We start from the raw sequence: 23,373 nt of genomic DNA, 5'->3' as shown, positions 1-23,373 counted from the left end.
ATACTGATAACAAGTTCAAACAGGTGCTATTAATACAGGTAACGAGTGGAGGACAGAGGAGCCTCTTAAAGAAGAAGTTACAGGTCTGTGAGAGCCAGAAATCTTGCTTGTTTGTAGGTGACCAAATACTTATTTTCCACCATAATTTGCAAATAAATTCATTAAAAATCCTACAATGTGATTTTCTGGATTTGTTTTCCTCATTCTGTCTGTCATAGTTGAAGTGTATCTATGATGAAAATTACAGGCCTCTCTCATCTTTTTAAGTGGGAGAACTTGCACAATTGGTGGCTGACTAAACACTTTTTTTGCCCCACTGTGTGTATATATATATATATATATATATATATGTATTTGTATGTTGGGCATGTGACTTGCTTTTCGGACAATTATTTTTTTGTGTAAACAGCGTGAACCTTTTCTGGCCCAGGTCACTCAAATCAACAAGACAAGAATGCCCTGAGAAACTTCCTGTGGTTCAATTCTTCAACCCCCTGAGTCAATACATGTTAGAATCACCTTCGGTAGCTTTAAATGCATCCTCTGTCCAAAATCAATGTGTTTAAAGCTGAAAAGTAACTTCAATCCGTTTTAAGTGGCTACTGAGAAATGGTATTTGATGCATTACAATTTCACAGTGAATGGGATGAAATGGGTGGGGGGATAATGTGCGTGTGTGTGTGTGTGTGCACACCAGTGTGTGGGACATATCCTCCAGAAAAATATCCATGAGTTGGTCACATATATTTGACTCATGTTAGAGCATGGTGTCGGAGAGAGCACTGCATGTTAGAGCAATGCATGTTAGACCACGGTGTCGGAGAGAGCACTGCAAGTTGGAGCACAGTGTCGTAGAGAGCACTGCATGTTGGAGCACGGTGTCGGAGAGAGCACTGCATGTTAGAGCACGGTGTCGGAGAGAGCACTGCAAGTTGGAGAACGGTGTCGGAGAGAGCACTGCATGTTAGAGCACGGTGTCGGAGAGAGCACTGCATGTTAGAGCACGGTGTCGGAGAGAGCACTGCAAGTTGGATCACAGTGTCGTAGAGAGCACTGCATGTTGGAGCACGGTGTCGGAGAGAGCACTGCATGTTAGAGCACGGTGTCGGAGAGAGCACTGCAAGTTGGAGCACGGTGTCGGAGAGAGCACTGCATGTTAGAGCACGGTGTCGGAGAGAGCACTGCATGTTAGAGCACGGTGTCGGAGAGAGCACTGCATGTTAGAGCATGGTGTCGGAGAGAGCACTGCATGTTAGAGCACCGTGTCGGAGAGAGCACTGCATGTTAGAGCACGGTGTCGGAGAGAGCACTGCATGTTAGAGCACGGTGTCGGAGAGAGCACTGCATGTTAGAGCACGGTGTCGGAGAGAGCACTGCATGTTAGAGCCCTGCATGTTAGAGCACTGCATGATAGAGCACTGCATGTTAGAGCACGGTGTCAGAGAGAGCTCTGCATGTTAGAGCACTACATGTTAGAGCACGGTGTCGGAGAGAGCACCGCATGTTAGAGCACGGTGTCGGAGAGAGCACTGCATGTTAGAGCACGGTGTCGGAGAGAGCACTGCATGTTAGAGCACGGTGTCGGAGAGAGCACCGCATGTTAGAGCACTGCATGTTAGAGCACTGCATGTTAGAGCACTGCATGTTAGAGCACTGCATGTTAGAACACGGTGTCGGAGAGAGCTCTGCATGTTAGAACACGGTGTCGGAGAGAGCACTGCATGTTAGAGCACCGTGTCGGAGAGATCACTGCATGTTAGAACACGGTGTCAGAGAGATCACTGCATGTTAGAACACGGTGTCGGAGAGAGCTCTGCATGTTAGAACACGGTGTCGGAGAGAGCACTGCATGTTAGAACACGGTGTCGGAGAGATCACTGCATGTTAGAACGCGGTGTCGGAGAGAGCACTGCATGTTAGAACACGGTGTCGGAGAGATCACTGCATGTTAGAACACGGTGTCGGAGAGAGCACTGCATGTTAGAACACGGTGCCGGAGAGAGCACTACATGTTAGAGCACTGCATGTTATAGCACCGTGTCGGAGAGAGCTCTGCATGTTAGAGCACCGTGTCGGAAAGAGCTCTGCATGTTAGAGCACCGTGTCGGAAAGAGCTCTGCATGTTAGAGCACCGTGTCGGAGAGAGCTCTGCATGTTAGAGCACCGTGTCGGAAAGAGCTCTGCATGTTAGAGCACCGTGTCGGAGAGAGCTCTGCATGTTAGAGCACCGTGTCGGAAAGAGCTCTGCATGTTAGAGCACCGTGTCGGAGAGAGCACTGCATGTTAGAGCGCTGCATGTTAGAGCGCTGCATGTTAGAACACAGTGTTGGAGAGAGCATTGATTGAGGAGGGTATAATCACAGATAGAGTATGTACTGTATGTCTCTTGCCCGTTCATTAAAATGCATGAGATGAGGCAGTCTCAGAGGGTTAGTAGAAGGGTTATTAAGACTGATTAAATGCAACTATTCTACCCATATCTAATCATTGTTTTAATTTTTTCCAGTGTCCATTAGTGGTCCAGTATCTCTAATGGAACCAGTCCCTCGTTTGGGCTGTATAATAAGAAGGGAAGAGAACATTTATGGTATTTAAACATTGAAATCATATCAGAATACCTACAGAATACATATTAAGAGAGAAAATTGCCTTAACTTATTGCCTTTAATTATTATTTTTTAACTATGAATATTGTTGTGTTAGGGTGTAATTCAGTGTTTTCTTTTTTGGATATTCACAGCACATTAAATATATATATATTGGTTGCACCGTACTTAAATCTGAAAGGTATAATTCATTATGGCATGTGATAATCATATATAAGCATTTATAATGTCATAATAAGTCATTTAATGCAGAACACATTCTAACAGAGATAGACTGCAACTTATGGTATGATATCATTTAATTCATTACAAATGATAATAATCAGTGGACTGAGTGACAGATTTCCTAATGTATTCAGAAATATCATACATAGTAGCGGAACAAACCAGAATCCAATAAAGATTCTGAAACATAAACATCCAAACAACAAACATCTGACATCTGGCGCTAAATTATGCAATGTATCCAAGGACATGACCGTCCATTATATGTTTTAAACAGGAAGCTGTAGGCTACATGGTAGGTTTACACTCAAATGACAACAACATTAACAGTGGAGTAATACAAACTTAGATTTCTGAGTTCTGATAGGACAATTCTACCAAGCTACTACTAAGCTCATAAAGCATTTATAAATTATATTATTTAACAATCAATATGTGTATATTATCAATTGAAAATGACCATTAACAGTAACTAACAGCAAATATTGAATATTGTACTGAAATATGCAGCAAATCATGTGTAAAAGCCTATCTTAATAATGTTATGTAAGCCCTTGGACATCTAAGAACGTGTGACACAAACATACCTTACAAAGCTTTTATATATATATATTTAAATGTATGTCAACATCCAAACAAGATGCCTACAGTCAATGCTTTCGAACTAGGCTTTTTTTAACTGAAGTGATTGACAAAGCAGTCAAGCATCACATTGTAAAAACCCCTATGATAACTCAATAGATGATACGGATAGAACAAGGCAACACATTTGAAAGCACCGCTCGTCTGGATAATACGGTGAAATGATGGTAAAATCAATCAAATGAAGAGAAGATTGATTTTGACCCATAACCACAATGTGTGAAAATCATCCTTCCAATTGATCCTGTCAGTGCAATCATGTAGATAGGTACAACATGTAGATAGGTACAACATGTAGATAGGTACAACATGTAGATAGGTACAACATGTACAATGTCTTCAGACAGTATTCAAAATGTGCCTTTTCCCACATTTTGTTCAGTTACAAAGTGGGATTAATATGGATTTAGTTTTAATTTTCTGTCAATGATCTACACAAAATACTCTGTAATGTTTTCAATACATGTTAGAATCACCTTCGGTAGCAATTACAGCTGCACGTCTTTCTGGATAAGTCTCTAAGAGCTTTGCAAACCTGGATTGTACAATATTTGCCCATTATTATTTAAAAAATGATTCATGCTCTGTCAAGTTGTTGGTAGATCATTGCTAGACACCCAGTTTCAGGTCTTGCCATAGATTAAATCAAGCAGATTTAAGTCAAAACTGTATATTAGACCACTCAATGTTGTCTTAGTAAGTAACAGTGTATAATTGGCTTTGCATTTTAGGTTATTGTCCTGCTAAAAGGTGGATTTGTCTCCCGGTGTCTGTTGAAAGCAGACTGAACCAGGTTTTCCTCTGGGATTTTGCCTGTGCTTAGCTCTATTCCTTTTCTTTTTATCATAAAAACTGTTTTAAAGTTACCATTGGCCTCATTGTGAAATCCCTGAGCGGTTTCCTTTCTCTCCGTCAACTGAGTTAGGAAGGACGCCATATCTCTTTGTCTACCAATAGGTGCCCTTCTTTGCAAGGCATTGGAAAACCTCCCTCTTCATTGTCGTCGAATCTGTGCTGGAAATGTACTGCTCAAATGAGGAACCTTACAGATCATTGCATGGAGTACAGAGATTAGGTAGTCGTTCAAAAACCACTAGTCCATGCAACTTATTATCTGACTTGTTTAGCACATTTTTACTTCTGAAATTATTTAGTCTTGCTATAACAAAATAATTATTTCAGCTTTAGATTTTTAAATCATTTGTAAAAAATGACTAAAAACACAATTCCACTTTGACATTATGCAGTATTATGTGTAGACCAGTGACAAAATCTACATTTTAGCCATTATAAATTCAGGCTTTAGCAACAAAATGTGGAAAAAGTCAAGGGGTGTGAATACTTTCTGAAGGCACTGTAGATCCATGTACTGTGTGCATCCAAGCACAAGTACAAATCTTATGGAATCTTGAAGGTGAAGATGAAGGTATTAACAGACAATTAAAATCCATGGGGAACACTAGTGTAAAATAAAACAAAATACATGAGTTTTTTATGCATAATTTAGCCCAGTCATTTAAAAGCGTCATCACCTATACCAGTGATGTAGCCTAGAGGTAAAAGAAATAGGTGGGTAAGCTTTGATTACCTGTGGCAGTGAAAAAAGGTTAAGCTCCCAATACTTTCAAAGCATTTTCCTCAAAAGGTGGGTAAACTGTCCACCCCCCCAAAAGTGTGTAAACTGCAATTATTTGTGTTTACCCTACACGACTGACAATACAAACAGTACATGACCTCGTCCTCAAACTCATTTGCTACCCCATATAGACAGAGAAAGCGAGCCAGCTGGTGGGCAAGATTAATACATAAACCATTGATTTCATGTTGTTTTCATTACAATTTAGGTATTCTTATAAATCCACTTAGGCCTGAAATGCTATTAAGGCGAATTTGAGTTTTTACAAGACAAAAATGTTTTTCCTCCTTGTTCTCATCTTGTACTCTAGTCCAGTGCTGTCTGTGTGTTACCATAACATTATGCTGAGCTCTTCCTATTGGCTGGGAGTCTTTGCTGGCCTCTTCCTGGTTCTGTGGCCTCAGCTCTTTGTCTCTGGTCTCACTGGCCCTCCTATGGTAGCACCCTGTCACTGCTTCTGCGGAAGGATCAACGTACTTCCCGTGTACTTCCTGTACTGCTCTCAGAAGTCTCACAGGGAATCCCAAACCAGCCCCTTCCCCCCTACCAACTCACTGGGAGGGCCCTCCAATGTAATGTGCTGCTGACAAAACTTTGAGGGTGACTTTAAGTGGCAAGGGGATCAAATAAACCCATCAACTTCAGGACACACTCATTACTTAAATTATGGAATTCATGTTCCTCATTTAAATAACAAAACAAGCATGAAATTCAAATCAACAAATTCCCCTTGTCATTTTACAGTAACAGTCTAACATTTAATTTGGGAGATATTTAATTTGTTACATGTGTCAAATCTCGAAATCAGACACAAACAAAATGCACATGGCATATATAGTGAACAAACATATAAACGCAACATGTAACTTGCTGGCTCAGTTAAAGTGGCTAATAAGCCCTTACACCTTCAATCCTTTTCACTCCCTTAGCTGTCAGACACTTGTGCATATTGTGGATGCACGTGTGAACGCGCAAATGGAGGGCTGAGGGATGAGGGGAAGGGTCTGATTTGTGATTCAGCCTCAGTCTCAGGAGCACCAACCCCGATTCACTTTTCAACTTATAGCAAACCTATTGCAGAGTCCACTCCCCTCTCTTTCTCATCATCCAATCAGTGTTCAGGTGGGGATGGGAAGGAACTATTAGACAGGTGCCAGTGCTTGACTTGACTTAGATGCAGGTACTCATTTTGGGTGCCAATACTGTTCATATTTAGGTTCAAGAACTCCACAATACTTTTGAGTTCATATTCTATAAGAGGAACAGGAGCTCAAGCAGTAGAACATTTGATGTGCCGGTGCTCAGCTCCGGTGAGCTCCTGCCCAAGTCAAGCACTGGACAGGTCTATGGTCCACAGCCGAGGGGGTCACTCTGATCTTGGACACTCAGCAGGAGATCGCCCCAAAGTGTGCTCCCCGTGTCCTTGCTGCTATTCCTCCCCTAGGACTCCCCCTCCAGACATCCCCAGCTCCTGGAGCTGGATCTGGATGGGATGTGGCCCCCCGGGGAGTCCCTCCTGGCCTATGGCAGAGCGGACCCCCACACGGTTCCTGGCTAACCGGGGACAGAAGGAGCGCAACAGGAAGCGCAGCTCCTGACGGAAGGCCTTGTTGAAGTAGAAGTAGATGAAGGGGTTGTAGATGTGGGAGCTCTTGGCGAACAGTGCGGGGAACACGAAGCCCCCAGGCGCCATGTACCTGTTGTCCTTGTGGAAGATGAAGAGGAAGGAGACAACGGCGTAGGGAGCCCAGGCCGTCACAAAGCCAAGGCTGATGCAGAAGAACATCTGAGGGTGACGACAGAGACATTATGTTGTGTCCAATATCTAGACCCAAATCCATACATTATTTGCTAAATTTAACTTTTTACCCCCAAATGGTAGTTACAGTCTTGTCCCATCGTTGCAACTCCCATACAAACTCGGGAGAGGCGAAGGTCGAGGGCCATGCGTCCTCCGAAACACGACCCCGCCAAGCAGCACTGCTTCTTGACACACTGATCACTTAACCCAGAAGCCAGCCGCACCAATGTGTTGGAGGAAACACTGTACAGCTGGCGACCAAAGTCAGTGTGCATGCTCCCGGCCTGCCACAAGGAGTTACTAGAGCGCAATGGGACAAGGACATCCCAGCCGGCCAAACCCTCCCCTAACCCAGACGATGCTGGGCCAATTGTGCATCGCCTCATGGTTCTCCTGGTCACCCTCGGCTGCGACACAGCCTGGGATCGAACCCAGGTCTGTAGTGACGCCTCTAGCGCTGCGATGCAGTACCGTACACCGCTGCGCCTCTTGGGAGGCCTAAATCCAACTATATCTCGTAAACTCTCATACAATAACTGGTATCATTGGGTAGATTCAAATCAACAGTATGTACTAAGGCCAACTCTTTCAACATTAGAGTTGGCTTCTGTATATGGAGCTAATTCAAGCCTACCTAATGACACCACTAGTACTGACTTCTGTACTGACTTTACTGAGCAAAATGCAGCCCAAAAATGGTATACGTGCATTGGGCTGCATTGACACAGGCAGCCCAATTCAGATTTTTTTTTCAATCTGCTCTTTTGCCCATAATTGGGCTTTCTATTTTGTGTTGTGTTTTCTTATAACGTGTCCTTTGTTTTGTGATACATAAGGTGTATGTCCACACTCTATAAGGAAATATTACATGGTTATGACGCACGTCATTCATTTCAATGTAATAATGTGACACAGAGGATAAATGATATAACACCCTGTTATAACAGCTGGTATGTAGACTCTTACATAGCATGTAATAACATATGACATAAGAGGTCATCCAGACTGTATAATGCCAGAGCATACGACAGGATGAACAGATCTGTTTAACACTTTTTTTGGTTACTACATGTGTTATTTCTAGATTTAATGTCTTCACTATTATTCTACAATGTAGAAAATAGTAAAAATAAAGAAAAACCCTGGAATGAGTAGGTGTGTCCAAACTTTTGACTGGCACTGTATGTGAAAACCTACCAAATATAAAGATACTATGTTCACTGTGACAGAAGGTAAAAGTTCTATCTAGTGCTGCAGTGAGCTCTACATCCGCTCTCCCTGAGTGAAAGACGTATGCACTGTGACAGACAGTCCTTCACTAAGTCAGAGAGGTTCAGGCACATTGCCGTGGTTCCTCTTTCAGCAGGACATAAAACCCTTCTCACCATGGAGAGACGTTTTTCGGCATGGCGCAGGTTGGTCCGGATCCCCCGGGCTGACATGGCGTAGGTGAAATGATAGACTTTATAGAGGATCTGGATCTGGGACATCACGATGAGCAGGACGGGCACCAGCATGAAACAAGAGAAGGAACAGATGACGTAGAAGGCGTCTTTAAAGGAGGTGTGGTAGCTGTGCCAGGCGATGAAATTACTTAAGTAAAAATACTTTAAAGTACTACTAAAGTCATTTTTAGGGGTATCTGTACTTTGTTTGTGCATTGTGCAGCAGCTGGGAGCGTTTGTATAAATGACTTAATAGTACTTTGAAGTATTATTACTTAAGTCGTTTTGGGGGTATCTGTACTTTGTGTAGTGTGCAGCAGCTAGGTTGGGTAAGCTTGTAGGGAGTCTAGCATTCACTTAGCCTGGTGAAATATTTCTAGAGTTCGCTGGTTCAAAAACCCCGACAGGACGAAGTGAAAATCTGCCGATGTGCCCTTGTGGAAGGAACTTGACCCTAATTACTCCTATAAGTCGCTCTGGATAATAGCATCTGCTAAATTACTAAAATGTAAATGTAATACTGACCTTACCTGTTACAACAAAACCAATAGAATAGTCCCAAACATGCAAACCCCACTATCTGGTACTCCAGCCTGCCCCCCCATCCAAATAGACAAGGCTCTACTCACCATTGACCAGCCCCCCCCCCCCCCCCCCCCCCCCCCCACCCCCCAAATAGACTAGGCTTCATTCACCATAGACCAGGCTACCCCCCCCCCCCCCCCCTTCCAAATAGACTAGGCTCTACTCACCATAGACCAGGCTGCCCTACTCCAAATAGACTAGGCTCTACTCACCATAGACCAGGCTGTCCCCCCCCCCCCAATAAACTAGGCTCTACTCACCATAGACCAGGCCGCCCCCCCCCCCCCACCCCCCCAGATAGACTAGGCTCTACTCACCATAGACCAGGCTGCCCCTCCCCCCCCCAGATAGACTAGGCTCTACTCACCATAGACCACGCTGCCCCCCCTCCAAATAGACTAGGCTCTACTCACCATAGACCAGGTTGTCCCCCCCCCCCCCCCCAAATAAACTAGGCTCTACTCACCATAGACCAGCCTGCCCCCCCCCCCCCCCCCCTCCAAATAGACTGGCTCTACTCACCATAGACCAGGCTGCCCCCCCATAAAAAATAGACTAGGCTCTACTCACCATAGACCAGGCCGCGACCCCCCCAGATAGGCTAGGCTCTACTCACCATAGACCAGGCTGCCCCCTCCCCCCAGATTGACTAGGCTCTACTCACCATAAACCAGGCTGCCCCCCCCAATAGACTAGGCTCTACTCACCATAGACCAGGCTGCCCCCCCCCTCCCCCTCCAAATAGACTGGCTCTACTCACCATAGACCAGGCGCCCCCCCAGATAGACTAGGCTCTACTCACCATAGACCAGGCCGCCCCCCCCAGATAGACTAGGCTCTACTCACCATAGATCAGGCTGCCCCCCCCCCCCCCCTCCAAATAGACTGGCCCTACTCACCATAGACCAGGCTGCCCCCCAAAAAATAGACTAGGCTCTACTCACAATAGACCTGGCTGCCCCCCCCCCTCCCCCCCCCCCAGATAGACTAGGCTCTACCCCCCATAGACCAGGCTGCCCCTCCCCAGATAGACTAGGCTCTACTCACCATAAACCAGGCTGCCTCCCCCCAAATAGACTAGGCTCTACTCAACATAGACCAGGCTGCAATACTCCAAATAGACTAGGCTCTACTCACCATAGACCAGGCTGCCCCCCCCCCCCCAATAAACTAGGCTCTGCTCACCATAGACCAGGCCGCCCCCCCTCCAAATAGACTGGGCTCTACTCACCATAGACCAGCCTGCCCCCCCCCCCCCCCCCCCCTCCAAATAGACTAGGCTCTACTCCCCATAGACCAGGCTGCCCTACTCCAAATAGACTAGAATCTACTCACCATAGACCAGGCTGCCCCCCCCCCCCCCCCCAAAAAAATAGACTAGGCTCTACTCACCATAGACCAGGCTGCCCCCCCCAGATAGACTAGGCTCTACTCACCATAAACCAGGCTGCCTCCCCCCAAATAGACTAGGCTCTACTCACCATAGACCAGGCTGCCCTACTCCAAATAGACTAGGCTCTACTCACCATAGACCAGGCTGTCCCCCCCCCCCCAATAAACTAGGCTCTACTCACCATAGACCAGGCCGCCCCCCCTCCAAATAGACTGGGCTCTACTCACCATAGACCAGCCTGCCCCCCCCCCCAGATAGACTAGGCTCTACTCACCATAAACCAGGCTGCCTCCCCCCAAATAGACTAGGCTCTACTCACCATAAACCAGGCTGCCCCCCCCAAATAGACTAGGCTTTACTCACCATAGACCAGGCGCCCCCCCCCCCCCCCCTCCAAATAGACTAGGCCCTACTCACCATAGACCAGGCTGCCCCCCAAAAAATAGACTAGGCTATACTCACAATAGACCTGGCTGCCCCCCCCCCCCCACCCCCCCAGATAGACTAGGCTCTACTCACCATAGACCAGGCTGCCCCTCCCCCCCCCAGATAGACTAGGCTCTACTCACCATAGACCACGCTGCCCCCCCCTCCAAATAGACTAGGCTCTACTCACCATAGACCAGGTTGTCCCCCCCCCCCCCCCCAAATAAACTAGGCTCTACTCACCATAGACCAGCCTGCCCCCCCCCCCCCCCTCCAAATAGACTGGCTCTACTCACCATAGACCAGGCTGCCCCCCCATAAAAAATAGACTAGGCTCTACTCACCATAGACCAGGCTCCCCCCCCCCCCCCCCCCCTATAGACTAGGCTCTACTCACCATAGACCAGGCCGCGACCCCCCCAGATAGGCTAGGCTCTACTCACCATAGACCAGGCTGCCCCCTCCCCCCAGATTGACTAGGCTCTACTCACCATAAACCAGGCTGCCCCCCCCAATAGACTAGGCTCTACTCACCATAGACCAGGGTGCCCCCCCCCTCCCCCTCCAAATAGACTGGCTCTACTCACCATAGACCAGGCGCCCCCCCAGATAGACTAGGCTCTACTCACCATAGACCAGGCCGCCCCCCCCAGATAGACTAGGCTCTACTCACCATAGATCAGGCTGCCCCCCCCCCCCCCTCCAAATAGACTGGCCCTACTCACCATAGACCAGGCTGCCCCCCAAAAAATAGACTAGGCTCTACTCACAATAGACCTGGCTGCCCCCCCCCCCCCCCCCAGATAGACTAGGCTCTACCCCCCATAGACCAGGCTGCCCCTCCCCAGATAGACTAGGCTCTACTCACCATAAACCAGGCTGCCTCCCCCCAAATAGACTAGGCTCTACTCAACATAGACCAGGCTGCAATACTCCAAATAGACTAGGCTCTACTCACCATAGACCAGGCTGCCCCCCCCCCCCCCCAATAAACTAGGCTCTGCTCACCATAGACCAGGCCGCCCCCCCTCCAAATAGACTGGGCTCTACTCACCATAGACCAGCCTGCCCCCCCCCCCCCCGCCCCCCCCCAGATAGACTAGGCTCTACTCACCATAGACCAGGCTGCCCCCCCCAGATAGACTAGGCTCTACTCACCATAAACCAGGCTGCCTCCCCCCAAATAGACTAGGCTCTACTCACCATAGACCAGGCTGCCCTACTCCAAATAGACTAGGCTCTACTCACCATAGACCAGGCTGTCCCCCCCCCCCCCAATAAACTAGGCTCTACTCACCATAGACCAGGCCGCCCCCCCTCCAAATAGACTGGGCTCTACTCACCATAGACCAGCCTGCCCCCCCCCCCCAGATAGACTAGGCTCTACTCACCATAAACCAGGCTGCCTCCCCCCAAATAGACTAGGCTCTACTCACCATAAACCAGGCTGCCCCCCCCAAATAGACTAGGCTTTACTCACCATAGACCAGGCGCCCCCCCCCCCCCCCCCCTCCAAATAGACTAGGCCCTACTCACCATAGACCAGGCTGCCCCCCAAAAAATAGACTAGGCTATACTCACAATAGACCTGGCTGCCCCTCCCCCCCCCAGATAGACTAGGCTCTACTCACCATAGACCACGCTGCCCCCCCTCCAAATAGACTAGGCTCTACTCACCATAAACCAGGCTGCCTCCCCCCAAATAGACTAGGCTCTACTCAACATAGACCAGGCTGCAATACTCCAAATAGACTAGGCTCTACTCACCATAGACCAGACTGCCCCTCCCCCCCCCACCCCCCCAGATAGACTAGGCTCTACTCACCATAGACCAGACTGCCCCTCCCCCCCCCAGATAGACTAGGCTCTACTCACCATAGACCACGCTGCCCCCCCTCCAAATAGACTAGGCTCTACTCACCATAGACCAGGTTGTCCCCCCCCCCCCCCCCCAAATAAACTAGGCTCTACTCACCATAGACCAGCCTGCCCCCCCCCCCCCCTGCAAATAGACTGGCTCTACTCACCATAGACCAGGCTGCCCCCCCATAAAAAATAGACTAGGCTCTACTCACCATAGACCAGGCTCCCCCCCCCCCCCCCCCCCCCCCTATAGACTAGGCTCTACTCACCATAGACCAGGCCGCGACCCCCCCAGATGGGCTAGGCTCTACTCACCATAGACCAGGCTGCCCCCTCCCCCCAGATTGACTAGGCTCTACTCACCATAAACCAGGCTGCCCCCCCCAATAGACTAGGCTCTACTCACCATAGACCAGGCTGCCCCCCCCCTCCCCCTCCAAATAGACTGGCTCTACTCACCATAGACCAGGCGCCCCCCCAGATAGACTAGGCTCTAATCACCATAGACCAGGCCGCCCCCCCCAGATAGACTAGGCTCTACTCACCATAGATCAGGCTGCCCCCCCCCCCCCCTCCAAATAGACTGGCCCTACTCACCATAGACCAGGCTGCCCCCCAAAAAATAGACTAGGCTCTACTCACAATAGACCTGGCTGCCCCCCCCCCCCCCCCCCCCAGATAGACTAGGCTCTACCCCCCATAGACCAGGCTGCCCCTCCCCAGATAGACTAGGCTCTACTCACCATAAACCAGGCTGCCTCCCCCCAAATAGACTAGGCTCTACTCAACATAGACCAGGCTGCAATACTCCAAATAGACTAGGCTCTACTCACCATAGACCAGGCTGCCCCCCCACCCCCCCAATAAACTAGGCTCTGCTCACCATAGACCAGGCCGCCCCCCCTCCAAATAGACTGGGCTCTACTCACCATAGACCAGCCTGCCCCCCCCCCCCCCCAGATAGACTAGGCTCTACTCACCATAAACCAGGCTGCCTCCCCCCAAATAGACTAGGCTCTACTCACCATAAACCAGGCTGCCCCCCCCCCAAATAGACTAGGCTTTATTCACCATAGACCAGGCCCCCCCCCCCCCCCTCCAAATAGACTAGGCCCTACTCACCATAGACCAGGCTGCCCCCCAAAAAATAGACTAGGCTCTACTCACAATAGACCTGGCTGCCCCCCCCCCCCCCCAATAAACTAGGCTCTGCTCACCATAGACCAGGCCGCCCCCCCTCCAAATAGACTGGGCTCTACTCACCATAGACCAGCCTGCCCCCCCCCCCCCCAGATAGACTAGGCTCTACTCACCATAAACCAGGCTGCCTCCCCCCAAATAGACTAGGCTCTACTCACCATAAACCAGGCTGCCCCCCCCCCAAATAGACTAGGCTTTATTCACCATAGACCAGGCCCCCCCCCCCTCCAAATAGACTAGGCCCTACTCACCATAGACCAGGCTGACCCCAAAAAATAGACTAGGCTCTACTCACAATAGACCTGGCTGCCCCCCCCCCCCCAGATAGACTAGGCTCTACTCACCATAGACCAGGCTGCCCCCCCCCCAGATAGACTAGGCTCTACTCACCATAAACCAGGCTGCCTCCCCCCAAATAGACTAGGCTCTACTCACCATAGACCAGGCTGCCCTACTCCAAATAGACTAGGCTCTACTCACCATAGACCAGGCCGCCCCCCCTCCAAATAGACTGGGCTCTACTCACCATAGACCAGCCTGCCCCCCCCCCCCCCCCCAGATAGACTAGGCTCTACTCACCATAAACCAGGCTGCCTCCCCCCAAATAGACTAGGCTCTACTCACCATAAACCAGGCTGCCCCCCCCCCAAATAGACTAGGCTTTATTCACCATAGACCAGGCCCCCCCCCCCCTCCAAATAGACTAGGCCCTACTCACCATAGACCAGGCTGCCCCCCAAAAAATAGACTAGGCTCTACTCACAATAGACCTGGCTGCCCCCCCCCCCCCCCAATAAACTAGGCTCTGCTCACCATAGACCAGGCCGCCCCCCCTCCAAATAGACTGGGCTCTACTCACCATAGACCAGCCTGCCCCCCCCCCCCCCCCAGATAGACTAGGCTCTACTCACCATAAACCAGGCTGCCTCCCCCCAAATAGACTAGGCTCTACTCACCATAAACCAGGCTGCCCCCCCCCCCCAAATAGACTAGGCTTTATTCACCATAGACCAGGCCCCCCCCCCCTCCAAATAGACTAGGCCCTACTCACCATAGACCAGGCTGCCCCCCAAAAAATAGACTAGGCTCTACTCACAATAGACCTGGCTGCCCCCCCCCCCCCCAGATAGACTAGGCTCTACTCACCATAGACCAGGCTGCCCCCCCCCCAGATAGACTAGGCTCTACTCACCATAAACCAGGCTGCCTCCCCCCAAATAGACTAGGCTCTACTCACCATAGACCAGGCTGCCCTACTCCAAATAGACTAGGCTCTACTCACCATAGACCAGGCCGCCCCCCCTCCAAATAGACTGGGCTCTACTCACCATAGACCAGCCTGCCCCCCCCCCCCCCCCAGATAGACTAGGCTCTACTCACCATAAACCAGGCTGCCTCCCCCCAAATAGACTGGGCTCTACTCACCATAGACCAGCCTGCCCCCCCCCCCCCCCCCAGATAGACTAGGCTCTACTCACCATAAACCAGGCTGCCTCCCCCCAAATAGACTAGGCTCTACTCACCATAAACCAGGCTGCCCCCCCCCCAAATAGACTAGGCTTTATTCACCATAGACCAGCCCCCCCCCCCCCCCCCCCTCCAAATAGACTAGGCCCTACTCACCATAGACCAGGCCGCCCCCCCTCCAAATAGACTGGGCTCTACTCACCATAGACCAGCCTGCCCCCCCCCCCCCCAGATAGACTAGGCTCTACTCACCATAAACCAGGCTGCCTCCCCCCAAATAGACTAGGCTCTACTCACCATAAACCAGGCTGCCCCCCCCCCAAATAGACTAGGCTTTATTCACCATAGACCAGGCCCCCCCCCCCCCCCTCCAAATAGACTAGGCCCTACTCACCATAGACCAGGCTGCCCCCCAAAAAATAGACTAGGCTCTACTCACAATAGACCTGGCTGCCCCCCCCCCCCCCCAATAAACTAGGCTCTGCTCACCATAGACCAGGCCGCCCCCCCTCCAAATAGACTGGGCTCTACTCACCATAGACCAGCCTGCCCCCCCCCCCCCCAGATAGACTAGGCTCTACTCACCATAAACCAGGCTGCCTCCCCCCAAATAGACTAGGCTCTACTCACCATAAACCAGGCTGCCCCCCCCCCAAATAGACTAGGCTTTATTCACCATAGACCAGGCCCCCCCCCCCTCCAAATAGACTAGGCCCTACTCACCATAGACCAGGCTGCCCCCCAAAAAATAGACTAGGCTCTACTCACAATAGACCTGGCTGCCCCCCCCCCCCCAGATAGACTAGGCTCTACTCACCATAGACCAGGCTGCCCCCCCCCCAGATAGACTAGGCTCTACTCACCATAAACCAGGCTGCCTCCCCCCAAATAGACTAGGCTCTACTCACCATAGACCAGGCTGCCCTACTCCAAATAGACTAGGCTCTACTCACCATAGACCAGGCCGCCCCCCCTCCAAATAGACTGGGCTCTACTCACCATAGACCAGCCTGCCCCCCCCCCCCCCCCCAGATAGACTAGGCTCTACTCACCATAAACCAGGCTGCCTCCCCCCAAATAGACTAGGCTCTACTCACCATAAACCAGGCTGCCCCCCCCCCAAATAGACTAGGCTTTATTCACCATAGACCAGGCCCCCCCCCCCCCCCCCCCCTCCAAATAGACTAGGCCCTACTCACCATAGACCAGGCTGCCCCCCAAAAAATAGACTAGGCTCTACTCACAATAGACCTGGCTGCCCCCCCCCCCCCCAATAAACTAGGCTCTGCTCACCATAGACCAGGCCGCCCCCCCTCCAAATAGACTGGGCTCTACTCACCATAGACCAGCCTGCCCCCCCCCCCCCCCAGATAGACTAGGCTCTACTCACCATAAACCAGGCTGCCTCCCCCCAAATAGACTAGGCTCTACTCACCATAAACCAGGCTGCCCCCCCCCCAAATAGACTAGGCTTTATTCACCATAGACCAGGCCCCCCCCCCCTCCAAATAGACTAGGCCCTACTCACCATAGACCAGGCTGCCCCCCAAAAAATAGACTAGGCTCTACTCACAATAGACCTGGCTGCCCCCCCCCCCCCCCCCAGATAGACTAGGCTCTACTCACCATAGACCAGGCTGCCCCCCCCCCAGATAGACTAGGCTCTACTCACCATAAACCAGGCTGCCTCCCCCCAAATAGACTAGGCTCTACTCACCATAGACCAGGCTGCCCTACTCCAAATAGACTAGGCTCTACTCACCATAGACCAGGCCGCCCCCCCTCCAAATAGACTGGGCTCTACTCACCATAGACCAGCCTGCCCCCCCCCCCCCCCCAGATAGACTAGGCTCTACTCACCATAAACCAGGCTGCCTCCCCCCAAATAGACTGGGCTCTACTCACCATAGACCAGCCTGCCCCCCCCCCCCCCCCCAGATAGACTAGGCTCTACTCACCATAAACCAGGCTGCCTCCCCCCAAATAGACTAGGCTCTACTCACCATAAACCAGGCTGCCCCCCCCCCAAATAGACTAGGCTTTATTCACCATAGACCAGCCCCCCCCCCCCCCCCCCCTCCAAATAGACTAGGCCCTACTCACCATAGACCAGGCTGCCCCCCAAAAAATAGACTAGGCTCTACTCACAATAGACCTGGCTGCCCCCCCCCCCAGATAGACTAGGCTCTACTCACCATAGACCAGGCTGCCCTACTCCAAATAGACTAGGCTCTACTCACCATAGACCAGGCTGTCCCCCCCCCCCAATAAACTAGGCTCTACTCACCATAGACCAGGCCGCCCCCCCTCCAAATAGACTGGGCTCTACTCACCATAGACCAGCCTGCCCCCCCCCCCCCCCCCCAGATAGACTAGGCTCTACTCACCATAAACCAGGCTGCCTCCCCCCAAATAGACTAGGCTCTACTCACCATAAACCAGGCTGCCCCCCCCCAAATAGACTAGGCTTTACTCACCATAGACCAGGCGCCCCCCCCCCCCCCCCCCTCCAAATAGACTAGGCCCTACTCACCATAGACCAGGCTGCCCCCCAAAAAATAGACTAGGCTCTACTCACAATAGACCTGGCTGCCCCCCCCCCCCCCCCCCCAGATAGACTAGGCTCTACTCACCATAGACCAGGCTGCCCCCCCCCAGATAGACTAGGCTCTACTCACCATAAACCAGGCTGCCTCCCCCCAAATAGACTAGGCTCTACTCACCATAGACCAGGCTGCCCTACTCCAAATAGACTAGGCTCTACTCACCATAGACCAGGCTGCCCCCCCCCCCCCAATAAACTAGGCTCTACTCACCATAGACCAGGCCCCCCCCCCCCCCCCCAGATAGACTAGGCTCTACTCACCATAGACCAGGCTGCCCCCCCCCCCCCCCCCCCCCCCCCAAATAGACTAGGCTCTACTCACCATAGACCAGGCTGCCCCCCCCCCCAAATAGACTGGGCTCTACTCACCATAGACCAGGCTGCCCCCCCCCCCCCCAAAAAAAAAGACTAGGCTCTACTCACCATAGACCAGGCCGCGACCCCCCCAAATAGACTGGGCTCTACTACTCACCATAGACCAGGTTATAGAATGTTTTCAGATAACGGATCACGCTGATGGCGGCGATGGTGAACATGCCGCACAGGCCGAATATGTAGCAGCCCAGTCCGTAGTAGACGCACGTGACGTGGTGCCCCAGCCAGGCATGATTAAACGATGACAGAATGGACAGCGGGTAGAAACAGATGCAACATAGGAAATCCACCACGGCCAGGTTGACGCAGAGGAGCTCTGAACCAACCATCTTCTTCCTCCGTCGGTAGGAGATGACCAGCACCAGGCCGTTGCCGAGGACGGACAGAAGCACTGGTTGGAAGAGAGACAAGAAAGGGGAAACAAAGAATCTCTATAGAGATGGGAGAAGAGAGTGATGATTGATATGGTCTGTCGTTGGATTGTTTTTCATGAATGATTTTTTCATTTTCTTGTGTATTTCCTATTGTGTCATTTGTTGTGTACATTCTGACATTCTGATACATTCTGACATTGTAATTTCTCATGGTAGTCTGAATATATACTGTAAGATCTGGTGTAATAACCACAGGTATCTTCGAAAATAAAGTTTCCTCAAGCAGTGATCAGAATGGATCCTGAATATAACCTGCCTGAAATGTTAAACCAACACTTCCTTAAGTATTACACCTGACATTATACAGTATAAGACCTACAGTATCATGTTCCTGTAAGACAGATACCAGTCACCGGATGACCGTTCTACTGTTAAGGTGTTTGGCTGGCAATCACAGCTAACCCCCTGTAGTGTGTTCACTCAATATGTAAACATCACAGAGGAGGTGTGAGAAATAATTCTGCTGGACACAGAGGGAATACACCACTAAGGAACCACTGAGCCACGAGTCACCGTGGATAGAGAGTGATGGATTTCCTGACATAGCAGCTGTTCCAGGCAATAAGGCATTCGGGTGACTCAAAATAATAACCTATGTCTGCAATAACATGTGTCCGCAATACTGAAATGAAGTAGGCCCGTACAACAAACACATGAACTACTGAACTCTAAAAGAAGAAAACTTTGATAGTCTTATTGTAGAAACAGAAATCACAAACTGTCAGATATTCAAATAGAGGTACAAATAACACCCCTGACACCAGTGGAGGCTGCTGAGGGGAGGACAGCTCATAATAATGGCTGGAACAGAGCGAATGGAATGGAATCAAACACATGGAAACCACGTATTCCGCTCCAGCCATTGCCATGAGATCGTCCTCCCCAAATAAGGTGCCACCAACCTCCTGTGGCTGACACAGAGACAAATGAAAGGATGATGAAAAGATTACGAAAATCAGCCTAGCCTGGTCCCAGATGACTTTGTGCTATCATGTTAAGTCCATATACCATAAAATATTTATATTTCTATAAAGTGTAGATTGTAGTGATATAGAGTGCAAAGTATTCAGACCCTTGACTTATCCACATTTTGTTACGTTACAGCCTTATTCTAAAATACATTAAATATGATTATTTTTCTCATCAATCTACACACAATATCCCATAATGACAAAGCAAAAACAGGTTTCAACATTTTTGCTAATTTATTCAAAATAGAAAACAGAAATAGCTAATTTACATAAATATTCAGACCCTTTGCTATGATACTCAAAATTGAGCTCAGGTGCATCCTGTTTCCATTGATCATCCTTGAGATGTTTCTACAACTTCATTGGAGTCCACCAGTGGTAAATTCAATTGATTGAACGTGATTTGGAAAGGCACACACCTGTCTATATAAGGTCCCACAGTTGAAAGTGCATGTCAGAGCAAAAACCAAGCCATGGAGTCGAACGAATTGTCCGTATAGCTCCGAGACAGTATTTTATTTTATTTATTTTACCTTTATTTAACCAGGTAAACCAGTTGAGAACAAGTTCTCATTTACAACTGCGACCTGGCCAAGATAAAGCAAAGCAGTGTGACAAAAACAACAACACAGAGTTACACATAAACAAACGTACAGTTAATAACACAATAGAAAACTCAATGTACAGTGTGTGCAAATGTAGAAGAGTAGGGAGGTAAGGCAATAAATAGGCCGTAGCGGCAAAATAATTACAATTTCGCAAATAAACACTGGAGTGATCGATGTGCAGAAGATGAATGTGCATGTAGAGATACTGGGGTGCAAAGGAGAAAAATATAAAAAATATAATAAATAACAATATGGGGATGAGGTAGTTGGATGGGCTATTTACAGATGGGCTATGTACAGGTGCAATGATCTGTAAGCTGCTCTGATAGCTGATGCTTAAAGTTAGTGACGGAGATATGAGTCTCCAGCTTCAGTGAATTTTGCAATTCGTTCCAGTCGTTGGCAGCTGAGAACTGTAAGGAAAGGCGGCCCAAGCATGAATTGGCTTTGGGGGTGACCAGTGAAATATACCTGCTGGAGCACGTGCTACGAGTGGGTGCTGCTAAGGTGACCAGTGAGCTGAGATAAGGCGGGGCTTTACCTAGCAAGGATTTATAGATGACCTGGAGCCAGTGGGTTTGGCGACGAATATAAAGCGAGGGCCAGCCAACGAGAGCATACAGTTCGCAAGTGGTGGGTAGTATATGGGGCTTTGGTGATGAAACGGATGGCACTGTAATAGAATGCATCCAATTTGTTGAGTAGAGTGCTAGAGGCTATTTTGTAGATGACATCGCCGAAGTCAAGGATCGGTAGGACAGTCAGTTTTAAAAGAGTATATTTGGCAGCATGAGTGAAGGATGCTTTGTTGCAAAATAGGAAGCCAATTCTAGATTTAATTTTGGATTGGAGATGCTTAATATGAGTCTGGAAGGAGAGTTTACAGTCTAACCAGACCCTGAGGTATTTGTAGTTGTCCGCATAGTAGAGTAGAGCTCCATCATTCTTAAATGGAAGAAGTTTGGAACCACCAAGACTCTTCCCATAGCTGGCCACCCGGCCAAACTGAGCAATCAGGGGAGAAGGGCCTTGGTCAGGGAGGTGACCAAGAACCCGATGGTCACTCTGACAGAGCTCCAGAGTTCCTCTGTGGAGATGGGAGAACCTTCCAGAAGGCCAACCATCTCTGCAGCACTCCACCAATCAGGCCTTTATGGTAGAGTGGACAGACGGAAGCAACTCTGTAGTAAAAGACACATGACAGCCCGCTTGGAGTTTGCCAAAAGGCACCTGAAGGACTCTCAGACCACGAGAAACAAGATTCTCTGGTCTAATGAAACCAAGATTGAACTCTTTGGCCTGAATACCAAGTGGCAGGGACTGGGAGACTAGTCAAAATCAAATCAAATCATATTTTATTGGTCACATACACATATTTAGCAGATGTTATTGAGGGTGTAGCTAAATGCCTGTGTTCCTAGCTCCAATAGTGCAGTAGTATCTAACAATTCACAATACACACTAATCTAAAAGTGAAATAATTGAATTAAGAAATACATAAATAATCAGGATCGAGGGATGATGAACTGAGCAAAGTACAGAAAGATATTTGATGAGATCCTGCTCCAGAGCACTCAGGACTTCAGACTGGGGCGAAGGTTTAGCTTCCAACAGGACAACGACCCTAAGCACACAGCCAAGACAACGCGGGATAGGGAGGGTTGTCCCTCCATATCCAACATGACAGAGCTTGAGAGGATCTGCAGAGAAGAATTGGAGAAACTCCCCAAATACAGGTGTGCCAAGTTGTAGCTTCATACCCAAGAAGACTCGAGGCTGTAATCGCTGCCAATGCTTCTCAACAAAGTATTTAATAAAGGGTCTGAATAAATGTGATATTTCAGTATTTTTTAAATACATTTGCACACAAAAAAAAATCTACCTGTTTTTGTTTTGTCATTATGGGGTATTGTGTGTAGATTGATAAGAGAAAAAAAAACAATTTAATACATTTTAGAGTAAGGCAGTAACGTAACAAAATGTTAAAAAAGTCAATGGGTCTGAATCCTTCCCGAATGCAGTATACTGTATGTAGGTGGCTATACATAGTACTGTGGATTACTCACATACCACAAATAAGCTACATTAAATATTTTAAAATATGAATAAAGTCTGTGAAACAAACATTTCAAATATTTTACACATAAATCTGTATGATTTACTATTGTCCACAAAGTCGTTAAATCATGTATTGCGCACGGTTCCTTCTAAAGTCTAATTTGTAGGAAGAGCCTGACCACGAAAATATATTTTCTTTATAACATGTGCTATAAATCTCAATCAACTAGGCATCAACATCAGCGTGTCTATATTCTAGGATACATTTTTTCTAGATGATCAGATATGAAAGTGATAATAACGAAGTCCAACTCACCGATTGACAGGATTGTAAATCCCACACCTATATCAGCACCAGGTGCGAGTTTGGAGGAGAAAATAGAGACAGTCCGGTTCCCACACACATCTGTGCGTTCTGACAAATTCAGGGAGATCATTTTGGATACAAATTCAGGAAAAGGAAGATCACCTCACTTTTGAATCCGACTCAACATTTAAAAGCCAGCAAAAGCAAATATTCGTGGCATTGGATCACATGTTCGTGTCAGTCATCTCGTGTTTAGCATAAAGTGAAATGTCCTACGCTCGCGCCATCAGTTATCATGTGTATTCTCTTCTAGTCGCTATCTCTGAAGAGACCAATAATGATGGGATTATTTGGTCAAACTCAGACAGATGTTTTCTCTGAAGCCTGTGGAGTTGCAGCCTGGTCTCATAGTAAATGTAAAACCGGGACCATCATATTAGTGTGATATACTTAAGGCTGGGTGGATGGGTGGGCGTACAACACGAAAGGTTGCGTGTTTGAATCTCATCAGTGACAACTTTAGCATTTTAGCTAATTAGCAACTTTTCACTTACTTTTAGCTACTTTGTAACTACTTAGCATGTTAGCTATCCCTTACCCTAACCTATACCCTTTTAGCTAAAGCTTCCCCTAACCGTAACCAGCTAGCCACCTAGCTAACGTTAGCCACAACAAATTGGAATTCTTACATATATCTTTTGCAAGATATCATACAAATTGTCATTC

The 23,373-nt window shown here is 48.8% G+C and overlaps 1 protein-coding gene across 1 annotated transcript; it reads right to left on the bottom strand.

Annotated features, from left to right (window-relative positions):
• Positions 1–5,249: 5,249 nt before the first annotated feature.
• opn8c (opsin 8, group member c) lies at positions 5,250–23,005 on the bottom strand. Its single transcript, XM_090181959.1, has 4 exons — positions 22,657–23,005; positions 18,367–18,660; positions 8,296–8,462; positions 5,250–6,895 (listed from the first exon to the last, which is right to left on the bottom strand). The coding sequence occupies exons 1-4, from the start codon at positions 22,775–22,777 to the stop codon at positions 6,539–6,541; spliced, it is 939 nt and encodes a 312-aa protein (XP_090038085.1). The 5' UTR covers positions 22,778–23,005; the 3' UTR covers positions 5,250–6,538.
• Positions 23,006–23,373: the final 368 nt, after the last annotated feature.

The sequence above is a fragment of the Oncorhynchus mykiss genome, chromosome 8 (assembly GCF_057628025.1).
Source record: "Oncorhynchus mykiss isolate SJ-2025 chromosome 8, ASM5762802v1, whole genome shotgun sequence".
Taxonomy (NCBI): Eukaryota; Metazoa; Chordata; class Actinopteri; order Salmoniformes; family Salmonidae; genus Oncorhynchus; species Oncorhynchus mykiss.
This window is presented reverse-complemented; position numbering and strand designations above follow the sequence as displayed.

Bases quoted from the DNA above. Each gene is read 5' to 3' on its own strand.
- opn8c (XM_090181959.1), bottom strand. From the start codon at position 22,777: ATGATCTCCCTGAATTTGTCAGAACGCACAGATGTGTGTGGGAACCGG. The intron at 8,463-18,366 runs GTGAGTAGTAGA...CCTCCTTTAAAG, and splicing joins ATTCTATAACCTGGTCTATG to ACGCCTTCTACGTCATCTGT. The intron at 6,896-8,295 runs GTGAGAAGGGTT...CGTCACCCTCAG, and splicing joins CCGAAAAACGTCTCTCCATG to ATGTTCTTCTGCATCAGCCT.